The 19,608-nt window shown below is 62.6% G+C and overlaps 1 protein-coding gene across 1 annotated transcript in view; it reads left to right on the top strand.

The window, feature by feature from the left end:
• The window catches only part of CPNE7 (copine 7), a 36,322-nt gene extending 17,259 nt beyond the window's left edge, over window positions 1-19,063 (top strand). Inside the window, exons 2-15 of the mRNA XM_065416537.1 lie at window positions 925-1,107; window positions 2,305-2,379; window positions 3,974-4,048; window positions 4,995-5,078; window positions 6,712-6,801; window positions 7,366-7,464; window positions 8,053-8,139; window positions 9,064-9,123; window positions 11,806-11,939; window positions 12,584-12,638; window positions 13,366-13,417; window positions 13,866-13,999; window positions 15,707-15,943; window positions 18,926-19,063. Coding sequence (XP_065272609.1) covers window positions 925-1,107; window positions 2,305-2,379; window positions 3,974-4,048; window positions 4,995-5,078; window positions 6,712-6,801; window positions 7,366-7,464; window positions 8,053-8,139; window positions 9,064-9,123; window positions 11,806-11,939; window positions 12,584-12,638; window positions 13,366-13,417; window positions 13,866-13,999; window positions 15,707-15,943; window positions 18,926-19,063 — 1,503 coding nt within the window. The remainder of the gene's footprint in view (window positions 1-924; window positions 1,108-2,304; window positions 2,380-3,973; window positions 4,049-4,994; window positions 5,079-6,711; window positions 6,802-7,365; window positions 7,465-8,052; window positions 8,140-9,063; window positions 9,124-11,805; window positions 11,940-12,583; window positions 12,639-13,365; window positions 13,418-13,865; window positions 14,000-15,706; window positions 15,944-18,925) is intronic.
• The last annotated feature ends 545 nt before the right edge of the window (window positions 19,064-19,608 follow it).

Genomic DNA, 19,608 nt, shown 5'->3' with positions numbered 1-19,608 from the left:
CTCCTGCGTTTTACCTACGTTCAAATTGTTTTTAGAACGGCGTTAAAAACAAATGTAGAGCTTGGGATCTTGGGAGGGGAAAAGCCCTCGGTGCAGGGCATTTCCAAGAATTCTGCCGTTCGAAAACTGAGACGTGTTTTAAAAATGGCTATTTGTGTAGACCCTACCAAAACCTACGTTTTCAAGCCTTGCTCCCCCTGCCATGTTTTCGGCAGCAGTTAAAGAACAAAGCCCCTTGTCAGAGCCGTGCCCACACAATGCCAAGGGCTGGTTCGGGGCGCTGGGGCTGCAGGCCCTGACCCTGAACAGGGACTGGGTTCATCTTGGTGCCATCCAGGTCTGACACGTGGAGAACCAGTCGCTGCTCGTCTGCCGGGAAGAGGCGGCGGAAAAAAATATGCTTCTCTTTGGACATTACAAAGGGCAGAATAGTGCCCCCTACTGCCCCCGTCCTCCCCAACCGCCTGGCAGAGCACCCTCAAGTGGTGGTGTTGGACTCTCCATGCCCAGGGGGAGTTTGTGGTGCTGGGAGCTAGGAAAACCCTCCCCCGGCTCGTAACGGGGCCATCTTATCCGGAGCGCCAGAGCCCTAGTGCTGTGCAGAACCCTGCCCGCCCCCAGGACAGGGCTGTAGGCCTGAGGGCCCTGCCTTGTGGGTGAAAAGAGGCAGTGGTCTCCCCACTGGGAACAGGGGGCTCCATCTCTGAGCCCACCACGCCAGTTGGCACCAGCTGACAGTCTCCGCGGCAGAGGCTCGGGGCCTGGAGACGGCGCCCCAGCCCTGTGGGCGGGTGCGGGGGCACCCTGTGAGGTGAGGAGAGCGGGGAGCTTGCACTGCTATTGCCAGGGCTGCTGGGTGGATCAGGAGAGGCCCTCGGTCTCCAGGGCTGCTGGGCTGGGCCCTGATTCTCCTCTGGCCTCCAGGTGGACAGGAGCGAGATCATCAAGAGCAACCTGCACCCCGTCTTCTCCAAGGTCTTCACGGTGGACTATTACTTTGAGGAAGTGCAGAAGCTGCGGTTCGAGGTGTACGACAGTCACGGGCACTCCAGCCTCGGGACACACGATGACGACTTCCTGGGGGGCATGGAGTGCACCGTGGGCCAGGTACTCGCCCTGGCTGTCCCCTGGGAGCCACTCCTCTCGCCTGTCCCCAGGCTGTGGCCCAGCAGGGCTGCGGTGTTTCCTGGGGGGGGGAATCCTGCCATTCGACCGTTCTCTGCTCCCGGGCGCGGGGCTGCTCCATTCCTGGCCTGGGAAGGTGGCTCAGGGCGGCCTGCAGAAGGGCTTAGCGGTGCCAGAAACGTATCGCCGCCATATTTGCACGTTGCAGGATATTGTCATTGCGATCAGCGGCACGCCCTAGGAGTGGGAGTTCTGAGCGCTCCCGGCCGAGGACGCTGATCTCCCAGGGCCGGGGAAGCCCCAGATAGTCTCTAATGGCATTGCCGGTGGGACTGGAAATCCCCAGGGCTGAGAGGAAAGCGGAGGGATGATGCTGCGGGCAGGGCCGGCTCCAGGCACCAGCTTCTCAAGCAGGTGCTTGGGGCGGCGGCTCCGGAGAGGGGCGGCACGTCCAGGTATTCGGCGGCAATTCGGCGGACGGTCCCTCACTCCACCTGGGAGAGAAGGACCTCCCGTCGAATTGCCGCCGCAGATGGCTTTTTTTTTTTTTTTTTGGCTGCTTGGGGCGGCCAAAACCCTGGAGCCGGCCCTGGCTGCGGGTTAACGTGGCCAGGGCTGGGGAGAACTTGACGTAGTAGGGATGGCTCTGAGCTCCAGGAGAAGGGAGCGATTTCAGCGCTCTCAGGAAGTCCCGCTGCTTGGCACGTCTGAGCACTGACTGTCTGTAAAGGCCAAGCACTGTCCATGAAACCGCAGCCTGGCAGCCCCAGGCCCTCCCCTGCAGTCTGGGAATTGCTGGCGAGCCCTTGCCCGGGCCGGGGAGCTCAGCGTGCGGCACAGGCTTGGCCCAGCGCTAGTTCCATCCGCAGGGGGTCACTGGCGCCCGTGCTGACGTCCTCCGGGATGACTCGTGTCCCCCGAGTGACTCACGCACCGTGTCCCCTGAGCCCAGTCACGCTAACGTCTCTCCCGAGACAACTCCCATGGCAACGTGTCTCCTGAGGCCGCTCATGCTCCAGCGCGACTCCAGGGCCACCATCTCCCCTGGGGAGACTGGCGTGGCCGTGTCTACCCGCACGGTGTCGCATGGGCCCATGGGTCCCCTGCCCCCATCCCCAGGGCATCGCGTGGGCCCACGGCTCCCTCCCCCCCGACTCATGCTATCATCTTCCCTTCCAGATCGTGGCCCAGAAGCGGGTGACCAAGCCGCTGTTTCTCAAGTACGGGAAGTACGCCGGCAAGTCCACCATCACGGTGAGTGTGGCCGGCTCGGTCCGGCTCTACACTTCCTAGCGGTCCTGCTGCTCATGCAGCCTGCAGGGAGGGGGGAACGCGTTCGGCTGGGCCTGCTTGGGCCGTTCCCTTTGGAAAAGGACAGGGAGGGGCAGCCCCTAGAGCCGCACCGTGCCCTGCTCTGGCTGCCTCGGTGCCACACGGCTCTGCCAGGAAACCCTCAGGCACATGTACCCGTTTGACGGGCTCTGGAGCCTGGCACTCTGTGGGCAGGAGCTGTCTCTAGAGAGCTGCCCGGTGCTCTGCTCCCCCAGTCTGGAGCTCTTCGTATTTCTAACGCTGCTGCCCCCCACCTGCCCCAGAGAGGGGTCCTGCCACGTCCTCCGGAGCTCTGGTATGGCTCACAACCAGCCAGGTCTGTGCTGAAGATCCTGCTGCTGCAGGGGCCGAATTCCCATTGCCCGTCTCCTCCTGCCCCCCAGCCCGTCCCACCCTGCGCAGACTAGCCCTGATCTGCCCCCGCCATCTCCCCAGGCTGGCAGACGTGGCTCAGGGGAGGGGTCAGTCCCTAGAACCCAGGTTCTCATCACTGGTCCTCGGCTACAGGGAATCCACATTCATTCCCCAGAGTCCAGCCCCGCCAGCTGGTGTATGGGCGTTGCTGGGACACCCACTCCGTGCAGCACAGGAATTGTGCTCTTTGAACGCGATGGAGAACACACTAAAGAGTGTGCTGGGATGGCGGCCCCTGGCCCCTGCTGCCTCTCCGTGCCCTGCCGCCCGGCCTGGCGCACGTGCACAACGGCCTCTCCGTGCCCTGCCGCCCGGCCTGGCGCGCGTGCACAACGGCCTCTCCGTGCCCTGCCGCCCGGCCTGGCGCGCGTGCACAACGGCCTCTCCGTGCCCTGCTGCCCGGCCAGGCGCGCGTGCACAACGGCCTCTCCGTGCCCTGCCGCCCGGCCTGGCGCGCGTGCACAACGGCCTCTCCGTGCCCTGCTGCCCGGCCAGGCGCGCGTGCACAACGGCCTCTCCATGCCCTGCCGCCCGGCCTGGTGCGTGGTGTGTGCACAACGGCCTCTCCATGCCCTGCCGGGCGCGCGTGCACAACGGCCTCTCCGTGCCCTGCCGCCCGGCCTGGCGCGCGTGCACAACGGCCTGTCTGTGCCCTGCCGCCCGGCGTGGCGCGTGGCGTGTGCACAACAGCCTCTCCGTGCCCTGCCGCCTGGCCTGGCGCGTGGCGTGTGCACAATGGCCTCTCCGTGCCCTGCCGCCCGGCCTGGCGCATGGCGTGTGCACAACGGCCTCTCCGTGCCCTGCTGCCCGGCCTGGCGCGTGGCGTGTGCACAACGGCCTCTCCGTGCCCTGCTGCCCGGCCTGGCGCGTGGCGTGTGCACAACGGCCTCTCCGTGCCCTGCTGCCCGGCCTGGCGCGTGGCATGTGCACAACGGCCTCTCCGTGCCCTGCCGCCCGGCCTGACACACACATCGCTGCCAGTACCTCACAGCTGTGCTCTGTGCGTGGTGGCTCCAACAGGCAGCCAGGACTGGGCGAGTTTCTCCCCAGACCTTGTGCCCGGCCACCTGTCTCTGAGAGCCCCTTGGCGCTCTCCCCTCAGGTGCTGTCAGAGGAGATTTCCGGCAACAACGGCTATGTGGAGCTGGCGTTCCGGGCCAAGAAGTTGGACGACAAGGTACCTGTGCTTGCCGCTGGGGTTGGCCAAGAGACTCCGCTCTGCTTTTGCTGAGACCCGGATCGGGCGGGGTGCAGCCTGGGAATGGCCGCGCGGAGGAGCCAGTGTGGTTATTTGCTGAGAGCTGGGAGCCGTGGCTGCCGACTGGCCCCGGCGCCCCTCTGGCACCTTTCCAACGCTTGGGTGCTACTGGGGGAGGCTGGAGCTGCCCCCGGCAGAGCGCGCGATGGGAGCGGCCAGGCCAGCTCGCCCCTCAGCAGCCTGGTCAGCGGGCCGTGGCCCTGCCCAGCGACGGGACACATGGAACTCTGTCCCTCCGCTGAGCCTGCCCCCTGAGACGGGGGGTTGTGCTGGTGCCACTGTCCCGATCGAGCCCCACCCAGCTGTCCAAAGGGCTCCCCACACCCGCCGGGGTGAAAGAGCTCCCTCTCCCAGCCCCACTCCCCGGAGCCCCTTGGGAGAGCACGGGCTGGCAGGGATGCTGGGGGGCAGTTCAGCGATAGCCAAGGGCTGGAAGTCATCGGGGCAGGCTGCTGCGGGCACAGCACGAGAGAGGCTGGCCGGGCAGAGGAGGTGCAGTGAGAATGCAGGAGCCACAGGCTGGGGCCAGAGCCAGAGTGGGCACAAGGCAGAGACGGGGACGGAGCCCAGCGTGGCCGTGGCAGGGAGCAGGGCCTCGCCGGGCAGGGGCGAGGGAGCCGCCTGCTGCGACAGGCCTGAGCGTGGAGGGTAGGCACAGTGGCCCCTGGGTGCTCAGAGCCCCCATCCCGGGCAGGGCTGGTTCAGAGGCTGGTCCTTTCCGCCTGGGAGGACGTGCCCCTTTCTGGCGGGTATCGGGGGAGATGGCCCGGAGGTTGGTTTGCTGCTCTGAGCTGGCCCTGCCCGGAGCGGGAGGGCAACCCCAGCTGTGGAGCTCACCGTGCCCTTCTGCCCACCCGCCCGGCAGGATCTCTTCAGCAAGTCGGATCCTTTCCTGGAGATCTACCGGATCAACGACGACGGGAGTGAGCAGCTGGTGTACCGCACCGAGGTGGGTCCCCGCCGCGGGCAGAGCCTCCAAGGAGCCGCCCGCTGCCACCCCAGGGGGAAGGGAATGGGGAGACAAGGGTGGGCAGCGACAGGGGTGGGGGTCAAAGGGATGGGAGTGGGTGGAGGAGGGGCTGGTGGGGATGGGGTGATAGGGTGATGGAGGAGGGGCTGGTGGGGATGGGGTGATGGGGGGGACGGAGGAGGGGCTGACAGGGATGGGGGGATGGGGGTGCGGAGGAGGGGCTGGCGGGGATGGGGGGATGGGGGGATGGAGGAGGGGCTGGTGGGGATGGGGTGATGGGGGTGCGGAGGAGGGGCTGGTGGGGATGGGGGGATGCGGTGGGCGGAGGAGGGGCTGGTGAGGATGGGGTGATGCGGTGGGCGGAGGAGGGGCTGGCAGGGACAGGAAGGATGAGGGTGGGTGGAGGAGGGGCAGGCGGGAATGGGGTGAGGGGGTGGAGGAGGGGCTGGTGGGGATGGGGTGATGCGGTGGGCGGAGGAGGGGCTGGCAGGGAGGCTGGATCCCTCACCCCTGTGCCCCGGCCCCCTGCTCCAGCCCCCAGCCGCGAGGTGCTTGTCACCCCAGGCAGCTCCCCCCCGCTGGAGAGGACGCGCCGTGCCCGGAAAGTTCCCCGCGGCTCCGTGCTGCCAGAGGACCCTCCCCCGCCAGCTCCTCTTGCTCCCCGGCAGAGTAGGGCCCCCCGGAGCCGTAATGGGCTCTGCCTGGGAAGGGAAGAGGGGATGAGTGACGGGCCCCCGCTGCTCCCTGTGCTGGCCGCGCACCATGGAAGTGCCTGCTGCTGCTCTGCTCACGCCTCCCTGATGGGGGGCCTAGGAGGATTAGGCACCTAGCAGAGCTATTACACTGTCAGGTGCTGTCCGCCCCGCCTGTCGCCTGGGCCCCGCCGTTCCCTTCCTGGCACCAGGGCGGTGGGAGCCTGCAGGGAGGGGAGAGACAGAGGCGAGAGGGGCAGTAGCAGCTTGGATGCCGGTCCAGGGAGTCTCTCCTCTAGGGCATGGCTACCTAGCGCCTCCCCCTGCCGGAGCAGGGTCTAGTGTCTAGAGCACAGGGCTGGGCATGGGACTGCCTGGATCCTGCATGACCCTGGGCGGGTCCAGGTCAAGGCTGTATCCCCACTTTGAACTTTAGGCTGTATCCCCACTTTGAACTTTAGGGTACAAGTGTGGGGGCCTGCATGAGGACTTCTAAGCTTAACTACCAGCTTAGTTCTGGTCCGCTGCCACCATTCCCTACCCTGGGAAGCTTTTAGAAACCTCTCACCAATTCCCTGGTGAATACAGATCCAAACTCCTTGGATCTTAAAACAAGGAGAAATTGACCCTTCCCCCCTCCTTCCTTTCACCAACTCCTGGTGAATACAGATCCAAACCCCCTTGGATCTTAAAACAAGGAGAAATTGACCCTTCCCCCCTCCTTCCTTTCACCAACCCCCTCCCCTCTCTGTGCCTCAGTGCCCGCAGGGGTTGGGAGGGGGGCAAGGGCCACTCAGGGCTGTTTGCAAAGCTCGTTGGGCCTCTGGCAGATGGAAGCCCAGCGGGCACCCTGCTCATCGCCCAGGGGTGCCCCAAGAGGCCGTATGCAGCACGTTCACGCTGCCCCCTTGTGTTTACAGGTGGTCAAGAACAACCTGAGCCCCGTGTGGGAACCGTTCAAGGTCTCTCTGAACTCGCTGTGCAGCTGTGAGGAGAAGAGGAAGCTGAGGGTGAGGAAGGGAAGGGGGGAAGCCCTGAGTAGACTCCGCCCTCGGGGGAGCTGAAAGGGGCCACCTCACTGAGTCTCCTGCAAGGGGGACCGGCCCCGTCACAGTGCAACTTGCCCCCAAGGTCAAAGGCAACCTAGGCACGATGGATCAGAGGAAATGCATCCTGATGCAACATAGGCTTGGCCTGTGGAACTCACTGCCACAGGACACCCATGTGTTTGTGAGTGTAGCCTCTGCAGTGACACTAACACACAGACACATGACCAGGGCCTTCGGTCCTCCTGCTTCAGAACCTGAACCGGCCCCCAAGAAGGGCAAGTGCCCCCCCCCCCCCCCCCCCGTGTGCTTACATAGCTGTCCAGGTGCATTGGGCCCTTCCTCTGAAATGTCTGTATAGCCCAGGGCTGGAGGGAGGACACCATGCTGCATGCACAGGCGGTCAGTCAGGCAGCGTATCCACCGCGACGGTCCAGGGTGAGTGGAGGGGGAATGGTGGGGGCTGGGAAAGGCCCCTCCCTAGAGGGGGGGGGACCCTCTGGCTGAGCTGAGCTCCTCTCCTTACAGTGTGTGGTCTGGGACTACGACTCCCGGGGAAAACACGACTTCATCGGAGAGTTTTACACCACGTTTGAGGAAATGCAGAAAGCAAGTGGGGAGAACAAGGTTTGTTGTGGGGGGGGGGACCCTACGCATCTGGATCTGGGTGTCCAGGTGGGCCGGCTGCTGGTGACGATGCACGTGAGGTGTCTCAGCCGTTCCGTGTGTGTGTGCTGGGTATTCGCCCGAGCTGGTCACAGGTTGGGTCAAAACTGTTTCCGTGAAATTGGCCGACTTTCAACAATTGTCCCCAAAGTGGTGGCTTCAAATTTTTCCGTTTTTTTTGGGGGGGGGGGAATCTAGGAAAACTAAAACAAAAATGGGTTGTTTTTGTTTTGTGGTGTTTGTTTTTTTTTCTTTTCTCCCCCTTTCTTGACGTTTAAAATGAGAAAAGGCAAAATCCTCAAACTATCAAACCAACCCCCCCAAATGTTCCAGGGTTTTTGAGCTGTTTTGCGACACAGATTTCCCCTTGTCTGACCAGCTCTGGGGGTCGCTGTTTGCCCGGTGCACAGTCTGGGCGTGTGACTGGCGTGTGCCTGCGGGGATGCGCGGGGGCGCTGCGTGTTGCGGTGCTGGGTGCCTCTGGCTGAGCTCCAGGGCTGCTCGTCCGCAGATCACAGATCTCCGCTGCTCTCTCTGTTGTGCTCCAAGGTCCAGTGGGACTGCATGAACCCAAAGTACAAAATCAAGAAACGAAATTACAAGAACTCAGGCGTGGTCATCTTACTGGATCTGAAGGTGAGCCGGGAGCCGGGCCGAGCCTGCCCTTGGCGTTTCCTGGCGCTCTCATATCAGCGCTTTTGCCCTGTATTGCAGCGCCCTGTGGTGACCCCAGGGGAAGCTGCCCCGTGCCCAGCGGTGACTCAGTGCCCCTCGCCTGTCCTGGCCCCTCGATGCCAGAGGGACTAGCAGGAGGCAAAAGCGCCTTTGTACTATGGGGAAGGGGGCTGGTCGGACAAGCCTGCAGGACATACTCCTCCTCAGAGGCTGTTTGGTAAAGGAGCAGTGACTAGGTGTCACGGAGTGTGGGGGAGTCAGGGCCCTGCACCCCTCTTCCTGCGATTCACCGGGACTCTCAGCCAGCCAGTAACACAGAAGGTTTATTAGACGACAGGAACACAGTCCCAAGCAGAGCGTGTAGGTACAACCAGAACCCCTCAATCAAGTCCTTCTGGGGGGTTTAGGGAGCTTAGACCCCAGCTTGGGGTTCCCTGCGTTGCACCACCCAGCCCAAACTGAAACTAAAAACTCCTCCAGCAGCTTTCTCCCCTCTCCTTTGTTCAGTGTCCCGGGCAGAAGGTGTCACTTCTCCCAACCCCCTCCTGGCTCAGGTTACCATCCCCAATGCAACTTCCCTGCAACATTCCCAGGTCAAATCTGCCCCGCTCCCTGCTTCGTCACACTAGGCGAGCTCTGTCCGGGCTCGGTGACACCGACATGTCCCGCTGTATCCATATCCCTTCCCTTGCTGCAGCCTCCTTGGCTCCCAGCACCCGGCGGGCGGCTGCTGTGTCCCCGTGTGTCTGGCAGTGCAGAATGCTCCGCTCGTGTCTGTCCTTCCGGGCTGCTTATGCCTGGATCGCTGCCTGGGAGAGGCTGGCCGGCCAGCAGAGCTCTGGGCTGTGCTGTTAGGGGCTGGCTAACACGGCCTTTGTTTGGAAGCTCCACAGGGTCTACTCCTTCCTGGATTACATCATGGGCGGATGCCAGATCCACTTCACGGTAAGGGACACTCCCTCCGCGGCGGGGATGGCGGGATGAGCAGCGAGCCCGGAGCAAACCTCGTCCTAGGTCCCAGGACAGAAGTCTTCGAACCTCGCACAGGAGCTGATGCTGCTCAGGCCCGTCCCGGGGAGCCGATGGGGCAGGAGGCTGGAGATGGGGCATGCTATGGCGGCCAATGGGACACGTGTTTGGTGGGCCGCTGTCTGGTTCCTGGGGGGAAGATCTCCACGGCACATGGAGGGGCCGAGGGCTGCGTGGGCATAGAGCGTGAGCTCCCCTCTGCCAGCTTCGGGATCATTAGGCTTCCAGGCCTGCCCATCCCGCACCCTGTATCAGCACAGGGTCGTTCCACCCGTAAGGAAATGAACGGCAAAGTGCACCAACGAGCTGCTCCTCGGCCATGCCCTGCTGTTAACGGGCCCCCAGCAGGGGCATTTGGAAGGGTTCGTAGCTTCATGCCCAAAGAGAAATATGTGATCCCCCAAGCTCCCGGCCCTGCAGACGCACGGCTCCCGTCTCTGCCTCGCTGTGTGTGCCTGGGAGGGACAGCGCAGCGTTACATGACTAACAAGAAAAGCACGGGGCCAGGTGCACGCTGGCTGCAGTCCACAGCAGCCATAAACCCTGATGAACGGGCGAGTGGGGCTGATTTTACAGCTGCTTCCCTGGCTGGACTGGGGCAACACAGCCAGAACGTACCAGTGAACCTGCCCCACGCCGTTTAACTGCTGGCTCAGCGGTCGGCACCGCTCCTGCTTGGCCACAGTCATCCATTAACACCTCACTGAGCTCCCCAGAACCTCAGGGCGTAGCCGCCACAATCAGCCATGCAGGAGGTGAGTTCGAACTGGACGTCCCTTGTGCAGCCAGCAGCAGTCCAGAGCCCCTGCTTGGACCCTGGCGCAGGTCCCCCCCTCCCTGAGATTCAGTTTGCTAGAGGAAGGCGGGACGCAGATGCAGTGTTTAACTCTCTGAGTCCAGTAAGGTTCTAAGTGGCTTCTCAAGGGCTACTGACACCTCAGAGCCAGTCATGGTGCAGTTTCCTTTTTCATACTCCAGTCCTATTCCTTAAAACACAACTAGTGAGCTTCTTTCCCCGCAGACTGTAGGGGCCTGGGATGTGCAATAACTGCACATGCACACACAGCTGGGTAGTGGTGCATTTAAACGACCTGCTGCACGTGCAGCTAGCTGAGTTGTGCGTACAACTGCACACGTCAATTAAGCGCATGGGTGTGCATAGTTTTTTGCACATGCAAATGCATATCAGTCCCTAAAAACATCCTCCTTCCTTGGCTTTGCACCTGAGTCTCTGTCACACTCTGGTGCTGGGCATGAGCCAGGCTCCTTCCCTCTGCTCCTTAGCGTTTTGCATTCCCTGCTGTTAGACCTTTGCTGGTACTTTGCACAGATTCCTCATTAAAAATGAAAAAACAACCAGCCTCCAGATTGCAAAAGCATCTTCTCCCCGGAGTGAGTCAGACCCGCAATGTGCGGGAAGCAGGCTGCTTGGCTCTGCTCCGCCGCATGAGACAAGCCGAGAGTGGTGGTTGGTCCCGGGAGCAAGGCCTGTCATGTTGTGAGACATCATGTCCCATCACTCCGTGACATGGCTTGAAGGGGAACGGCGGGGCAGAAACGCTGGCTGGCTTAGCCCAGTCCTGCTGGCCGCCTGTCCCTTCCGAGCAGCAATGAAAGAAGTTTGCAGGAACTTTTAGAAAATTCCTCCCCAATGCTCCTGCCACTTGCTCTGTCACCGGTGCCAACCTCGCATGCGGCATCACCCCCACCCCCCCATTGCAAACCACGGTGCACCCTGGGCTAATGTCCATGACCGAGGAGGTGCCGGGAGGATGTCACAGAGTGGGGGGATGTTAGCAAAGCCTTTTACTGCTGGATGCTCCCCGCTACCTGCTTTGTGAGTCCAGGGCTGGTGGGTGGGCTTGGCTGTGTGCCCCTGGGTGGGCAGAGGGTGCTTCCATCAACTCTCTGAGCTCCTTGGTTCTGCCGCTGGCCGGGGCTCCCTGGGAATGTCGGAGAGCCCGAGGAAAGATCTCAACAGACTTTCCTGCAGAATTCTGGGTACTTGCGGCATGTGCCTGGGCTGGCACTGATGTGACGGGAGCCCTTCTGCCGTCCGTGCCGCTGCCTCTCTGGGTGCGCTTGGGCAACTCCCGTCTCTCCGGGCGGCCAGTTCCCCTGTCTGTCCCTGGGGGATAGCAGTGAACCCGGGGCTGGAGACGAAGCGCTCTGAGATCCTGGGCGGGAGGGGCAGAACGACATCGCGGAACGTATTGCCGATGGCTAATGCCCAATACCCAATGTCCGCTCGCAGTGGCTGACGGTGCGTATTAAAAAGCGTGCAGACAAGGCGTGTCGGGGGCACTTCGGGGCTCCCCACAGCAAAGGGGTGCAGCTGGTTCCCATTCGAATTGCCTGCCCCTTGCTGGAGGCTGGGCCGAGGCTGACGGCATCAGGGATCAGGGAGCAGGACGGTGGCCAGAGATCCCTGGGGGAGCAGCCAGGTGGGCTGGAAGGGGCGCAGCTCCTCGGACCCCTGCATAGGCCCTTGCCTGGCAGCCTCAGGGGTCTGTTCAGCGCAGGGTGTGGCTTTGCCGCTCTCGGATACCCAGCTATGCCTGCCGCTGGCTCTGCTGACCGCCTGCCTTCCGCTCCCAGGTGGCTATTGACTTCACGGCGTCGAACGGAGACCCCCGGAACAGCTGCTCCCTCCACTACATCAACCCCTACCAGCCCAACGAGTACCTGAAGGCCCTGGTGGCAGTGGGAGAGATTTGCCAGGACTACGACAGGTGAGACAGCCCTGGGCTCTGTCTGTGCCTGGCCCGTCTGGCTAGCCCCACCCCTGGACACACACACACACACACACACACACACACACACACACACACACACACACACACACACACACACACACACACACACACACACACACACACACACACACACACACACCTGCGTCTGGGCCGGCTCTTCCTCTCTGGGTTTTTGTAGACTCTGTCACACAGAAATGACAAGGTCCCAGACACCCCCCTGCTGCCCCAGCGAGCAGTGCCCCAGCTTGGCCCACTCCCCCAGCTGCCAAGCCCTTCCACTGCTGGGAGCTCGCCGGGATGGGCCCCTCCCAGTGCGGGGGAGGTCGGGTGATACACTGAGTGCTCCCCGGGCACCCCCATGCCAGGTGGGGCCGGGCCCGGCAGGAGTCCCTGCAGCTTACCATGGTATGGTCCATTCCGGGGGGCTCCTGGGGCAGAGGGGTCTGTTGCAGACACCGAGCGGGGAGGGGCCGGGGTTGCCGGCTGGACGGTCTGCGTCAGGGTTCATTGTGCCCTGTCTGGGCCCCTCACTCCCTGGGGATCCCTTTATAGGGGTGGGGGCGCTTTGGGTGCTGGGGCACCGGAGCAGGTGGGAGCTTCTGACATCTGCTTCCTTCCAGCGATAAGAAATTCTCCGCCTTAGGGTTTGGTGCAAGGATCCCACCCAAGTACGAGGTAAGACCCCTGCAGGGTAAGAAACAGGATGGGGGGGAGGGGTTTGAGGAGCAGCATGGTGGGGGATGGGATGGCTACGGGGCTGAGGAGCGGGGGTAGGGGAGGTTACGGGGGCTGAGGAGTGTAGGGCGGAGGAGGCTACAGGGAGTGAGATGCAGGAGAGGCTATAGGGGGGCTGAGCAGCGGAGGTAGGGGAAGGTGATGGACTGAGGAGCGGGGGTAGGGGAGACTCCTGTCCAGGGCGGTGATGTTGGCAGGCCAGGCTGGGCAGCTCCCGCTTGCCTCAGCTGCTCCCAGCTCGCCTGCCTTGATTCCCCCTGTTCAGGGCGTGGAGGGTTTTGGATGGATTCAGTTGGGCAGGCCTCCCTCTCGCTGGCACTGCCGAGTAGGCTCCGTCCCGGGGAGCAGCGCGCAGCCCTGACACGACACGTCCCGTCGACGGCACCTGCCATCTCTATAGAGCAGAGCAGACAAAGGCCCCCCAGTGAAATGACAGGACTAAATGTGGTCTCCAGAGCACGTGCCGGGGAGGGCTGAGGCCAAGCGGTGCGAGGGCTTCGCACGAGGAGGCAGGAACAGCCCCTGCGTTGTTTGCCCTTTAGCCAGAGTCCAGCCAGGGGAGGCGAGAGGCAGGGCTAGAGACGTGTCCTCACTGCACACAAAGGGGCAGTGGGGTGGTTATGAGGGGCCGGGAGCCCCCCCAGATTCATTCTCTGCTCTCTGGTAGGTTTCCCATGATTTCGCCATCAACTTCAATCCAGACGATGACGAGTGTGAAGGTAAGAGGCTGGCAGCGGAGTGAGAGCCAGCCCACTCCACATCGTGCCAAGGCCCCGGGGGGGCAGCCAGGCCTCACCCCGTCTAGCCCTTGTGTGTGGAGGGGGCTGTGGGCCGGTGTGCTGCTGCCCTCGACGGCCCTGTTCCCACCCCCTCTCTCCCTGCTGAGCACGGACGCTTCCCCTCCTGCCTCTGCGCTGGAAATGGACCATGTTCCAATCCGGGGGCCTCCTCCCGAGGCTGCCCTGGCCTGCTCGCTGACCGCTGTCAGTGCCCCCACGAGGAATGGATGCAGCCTGTCTGCTGGGCATGTGGGTGGAGCCGGGCAGTGGAGCCTGGACCTGCCTCATTAGTGTCCTCACTGGGGATGGGCAGGGAGAGGTTAGCAGCCCTGGGCCGTGGAATTGCTGGGCTGGGCGGCTCCTCACCCGATTTGATGTCCCCCACTAGGAATTCAGGGCGTGGTGGAATCCTACCAGAACTGCCTGCCGAAAATCCAGCTCTACGGCCCCACCAACGTGTCCCCCATCATCTCCAAGGTGGCCAGGGTGGCGGCGGCGGAGGAGAGAACGAAGGAGGCCTCTGTGAGTACCTGCCCCGTTCCTACGGCGCTGCCTGCACCGCAGGCCGAGGGGCCTGGGATCTCCGGCACTTGCTTCTGCCTGGATGTAGACTGTCCAGCTGTGCTGTGTAAGCCTCTGCCATGCGGCTCTGTGAGGGCACAGTCCTGGGCTGGGCACAGAGTGCCAGCTGTGCCCATAGCGTGTGGTGTTTGCAACGTGAGGGACCTGGCTGAGACCCTCCTAACTCCTTTCACATGTGATCTCTCCAGGGTTTGAGTCCCACGGCGACAGGCTGCTACCGTGGCCTGGGGCAAGTCGCTTAGGGTAACATTGTCAAAGCGACTACGGCCCATTGACTCAGAGAGGGTCCGATGCCAGGTTGGCAAATGGGACGTTGGCTCCTAAGACAGCGAGGCACTTTGCAAATGTTCTTCATCTGCCCCCTGGGGTTGTATCGCTCCCGGGGCGCTGGGAGGCTGAGTTCACTCTGCACCCCTCAGCTGGAAGGGCACAGCTGTGGCGGATGCTGAGTCTGCTCCTCGGAGAGCCTGCGACAGTGCAGGCACCAGGCGGGAGCAGGAGTTAGTGGCGGGGAAGAGGGGGTGCACCGAGCAGAGATGGGGTGAAAGAACATGAACCTGCAGCTGAGAGCCAGGGAAAGCTTCCTCAGTGAGACATTCCAGGCTGTGGGGAAGGCCCATTACTCGGGACTCAGGCCTAGCAGGGAGAGGCCAGTCCTGCCCAGCATGGCTCGGCACTGCTACTGTCAGCCCCGTGGCTGCTGGCTGGGCATCAGGGCTAGCCCCTGGCCATCGAAGGAACGCCAGCTCCTACCTCAGCTGCACGTGCCAGGAACGTTTAACATGGCAGCACGCGCCCAGTCCTCACACGCAGGGCGTCTGCCTGAACGGACATTATCGGCCCATTCCACAGCACAGCCGGCGCACTCGGCCCTGGTGGACCTGGAGCATGTGACAGAAGCCAAGTGCTTATTAGAAGATCCCGAGTTCCAGGGGCTCCTCAGAACAGGCCTCCTCTCCCCTCTGCTCAGGCGGTGTCCTCCTGTCCTCCAGCAACATTCGATCAGCTGTGAATAAATAGCCAATACCCTCCGGGGCCTGTGTTGTTTCTGGCAGGTCAGGGTGGCGTCACTGGGCCAGGCCAGCCGAGTAAGAAAAGGCCAGAGGTTGCACAGAGCTCTTGGGGGGGGCAGTGGAGTGACAGGGATACACGGAGCAGATTCCTGGCTCCGGAGATGCGGTGCCAGTTATCGCAGTCTCCACGCAACACCCCGCTCACCTGGCACTTGGCCTCGGGGCGTCTGCCATGGACTGGCTCTGTGTGCGTGCGTGCACTGGGCAGGGCGGGCGGGGGCCTTTCATTAAAATCCCGTCAATTATTTACACCCGCGGACGTGGAGCGTTTTAGGAAAATGTCATTTTCTTCTGGGACCTGCCTGGCTATTTGCTCACTGAATCATTTACAGCGCCGGCTGAGCCTATCAATTAATGACGGCAGCTAATGCATCGTCCTCAGCCTGTGCGCTGACCCCACTCTGTGTCTGGGGTGCTGGGGGAGTCGGGGCCCAGCAGCCGTAAGACGGGGCTAGATGAGGAGCAAGGAATCGGTCACCGCCTGGGACAGGGGTCTCCCGAGTGGGATGGCTGGGGGGGGCTAGCCCAGCTCTGCCCAGTCACCCATAGCCGCTCTCCCGCCTTTGCCCCACAGCAATACTACATCCTGCTGATCCTGACGGACGGGGTGGTGACCGACATGGCAGACACGCGGGAGGCCATCGTGCGGGCCTCCTACCTCCCCATGTCCATCATCATCGTAGGGGTGGGCAATGCGGACTTCACCGACATGCAGATCCTGGACGGGGACGACGGGGTCCTGCGCTCCCCGAAGGGGGAGCCCGTCCTCCGGGACATCGTGCAGTTCGTCCCCTTCAGAGAGTTCAAGAACGTGAGTCAGCCCCCGAAGCCGCTGCCGTAATGACCGCATGGCTGCGACCACCGCACGTGTCTGTGGCGTGCCCGTCACTGTGGCATCAGGGAGGATGGTTTAGTGGGTAGGGCACATGGCTGGGACTTGGGGTCACATCCTGGCTCTGGCACAGACTCCATCACTGGCTATGGGCGAGTCCCTTTGTGGCTCCGTGCCTCAGTTTCCCCATCACCAGGGCTGGTGGCACTGCCACCCCTCCCAAGGTGCCGTGAGGGTAAGTCAAGGGGCAGCGCTCAGTGATGAGGGCTGTGGAATACCTAGAGAGATGCACTTCGGAGGGCTAGGAAGGGCGCTGGCAGTATCCTCCTCAAAACCAGAGAGGCTCAGGCCTCTCCCGCCTGCCCTGGCACCGCGGGGCTCCCAGGGGAGGGTGGCCTGGTGCCATGCTGGTCTGCTGACCCTCTCAAGGGCTACAGGGGCAGGATTCAGGGGGTGTGCTGTTGGTGAAGGCAGCTCACGAGGGCTCTTCTCCTCACACCCCCTTTGGTCTCCATGGGCCCAGTCACAGTCTGGCTGCCCTCTCTCCCTGTTCAGTAAAACCATGTCCTTGCTGTGTGCATCGAAGGAAACTCTCCTGCTCCTGCGGATCACAGGGGGCTGAAGGGGGCGTCCCTGCCTTTACCCCACTGGTACCTGTAAGCCAAGGGGCTCCAGACACCCGCTTTGCTCTCTGGTCTCCAGGCTGAAACACGCGGTGAGACAAGGTGGGTGAGGGGCCAGCTGGTGTTGGTGAGAGAGACCAGCTTCCAATTTACATGGAGCTCCTTGTCAGTGCGGGGAAAGGTACTCGGAGCGCCCACGTGTCCTCACGCTCAGCGACACAGCTGCACCAGTGCAGCGCTTACACCGATGGCAGAGGGTCTCTGCTCGGCGCACTTACTCCACCCCGCGAGAGGCAGTACCTGTGTTGGCGGGAGAAGCTCTCCCAGCCACTAGTGCTATCTGCACTGGGGGATTTTTCACATCCCCGAGCGACCTAGTTCTCCCGATATAGGTCTGTCGTGTAGCCGTGGTGTGTCCCGGCTAAATACAAGATCAAACCGATAGTTTAGAATAAGCAGTTAGCACATATTCTAAGGGCCCATTCAAGGTGAAGGGGCTAAGGGACAGCCCTGCAGTCACAGGACAGAAAGCGGGGTTAGTGTTGTAAAAGCCAGTGTCTTTGTGAAGACCATGATTGTAGTGTCCAGCCGAGATCTGAATGTAAGCACTGTGCAGGTTTCCGTTGGGGCTGACGACGGAGAGGTCACATGCAGCGTGATCACTTTGTGAGCCGTGTTCACCCACAGGCGATGGGGTGGTTTTTTCTTTTATCGTTGTCCTGTGTGCGTTCATTCCAGAGTGTAGCAATTGTCTGGTTTCACCCCCACAGGGTGTGTCTACACTGCACTTAGATCCCTGCAGCTGACTCAGGCTCCCGCTAAGGGGCTCTTTAATTGCAGTGTAGACGTGCGGCTCTGGGACCCTCCCTCCTGCCAGGGTCTTAGAGCTCGAGCTCCAGTCTGAGCCCAAATGTCTACACGGCATTTAAACAGCCCACAGGGGGTGTGTCTGGGTGGAGCTCTGTGTCGGGGACGCGTGCGCTGTGTGTAGCACAGGGGTGTGTCTGGGTGGAGCTCTGTGTCGGGGACGCGGGCGCTGTGTGTAGCACAGGGGTGTGTGTCTCAGTCAGGCTCTGTGTCGGGGACGCGGGCGCTGTGTGTAGCACGGGGGTGTGTCTGGGTGGGGCTCTGTGTCGGGGACGCGGGCACTGTGTGTAGCACGGGGGTGTGTGTCTCGGTCAGGCTCTGTGTTGGGGACGCGGGCGCTGTGTGTAGCACGGGGGTGTGTGTCTCGGTCAGGCTCTGTGTCGGGGACGCGGGCGCTGTGTGTAGCACAGGGGTGTGTGTCTCAGTCAGGCTCTGTGTTGGGGACGCGGGCGCTGTGTGTAGCATGGGGGAGTGTGTGTGGGTGGGGCTCTGTCTCGGGGACGCGGGTGCTGTGTGTAGCACAGGGGTGTGTGTCTCGGTCAGGCTCTGTGTCGGGGACGCGTGCGCTGTGTGTAGCACGGGGGTGTGTCTGGGTGGGGCTCTGTGTCGGGGACGCGGGCACTGTGTGTAGCACAGGGGTGTGTGTCTGGGTGGGGCTCTGTGTCGGGGACGCGGGCGCTGTGTGTAGCACGGGGGTGTGTGTCTGGGCCAGGGTGGGGCTCTGTGTCGGGGATGCGGGTGCTGTGTGTAGCACAGGGGTGTGTCTGGGTGGTGCTCTGTGTCGGGGACGCTGGCGCTGTGTGTAGCACGGGGGGGTGGCCGGGTGCTTTGCTGGCGACGCTGCCCTGAGTTTTCCTGCACATGGAAGGTGGCAGTGAGCAAGATGCCCCACCAGGGAGCCCTGGCCTACGTCTCTGCCCGTGTCAATGCTCTTCCCCAGAGCCGCCGGGCCAGGGTCTCCAGCCGCACTAGCCAAATATCTAAGCAGCTGGGCTCCCCAAGGGGCAGAGACGCAGTGTATGGATTTCTCTGGCTCCATGCTGGAATCTCTCTTGATCAAGCTGAGCTGAAGCTGGGTGTGCGGGCGAAGCCACAGATGGAGGGAACGGTTCCTCTGGGTCCTTCACGGTCAGCGCAGCTGCATCTCCTGCGATGGAATTGGGGGGGGGAGGGGGAAATCTATAGTTTGCATTTCTGGCCCCTCTTGAGATCTGAGCTGCTTGGGCACTTCAAGGGCTAATTGATCCTGATTGTCAGTAATTGAAGCTCCTGGAGACTTACAGCCACAGCGATACCTAGAGCCACTGGGCAGGATTAACCCTTCAGATGCTGTTGCGGGAAGCACTGGGAAATGACAGAGCCCATGCATGGACAAGGGGGCAGTGGGGGGAGGGGAGGCTGTGCTGAGGAGCGGCTGGCTGGAGAGCGGCTGGGAGAGGCCCAGAACCAACGGCTGCCCTTTGTCTTGCAGGCCTCGCCCACGGCCCTGGCGAAGTGCGTGCTGGCCGAGGTGCCGAAGCAGGTGGTGGAGTATTACAGCTACAAGGCCCTGCCGCCCCGGTGTCCCAAAGCCGATTCGCCCAACTCCACCCTCAACTCGCCCCAGTGAGGGACCGCCCCCCCCCCCCCCCCCCCGGCGCCCCTGCCCCGCCGTCGTCCCTCAGCCCGTTCCACGATGGACAAAGAAATAAAAGGCAAAGGAGAGCAAGAGTGTGTCGCTGTCTGAATCGTACAGGCTCCCCCCCCCCGCAGCGAGCGCGGGGCCCCAGGCAGCCTCCCCCACCACCCACACGCCATGCTGCACCCCCTGCCTCCCCTGGCCCTCTGAAGGACCCAGCCAGCGAGCTGAGCCAGCAGCACAAAGGCACATGGGAAGTGGGGGGGGGGCATGCCTTGCTGGTTTCTCATTCGGGACGGGTCCCTGCTCAGTTTGACAATGAGCGTCCGGCTTCTGGGCGTGATGCAGTGACCTGGCCTTGGGTGCAGAGAGGTGGGTGTTTGCAGTGTGATGGAATCAGGCAGGCAAGGGGACACAGCGTTGCAGTGGCTGGTTAGCCAGCAGAGAGCGAGCGAGGGGCTGGCTGGACCAGGGGGATGGTGATGGGGACCAGAGCCCGCTGCTGGTCCCAGGAGTACTAGGAATGGGATAGGGAG

Source organism: Emys orbicularis, chromosome 14, assembly GCF_028017835.1.
Source record: "Emys orbicularis isolate rEmyOrb1 chromosome 14, rEmyOrb1.hap1, whole genome shotgun sequence".
Classification (NCBI taxonomy): Eukaryota; Metazoa; Chordata; order Testudines; family Emydidae; genus Emys; species Emys orbicularis.
This window is presented reverse-complemented; position numbering and strand designations above follow the sequence as displayed.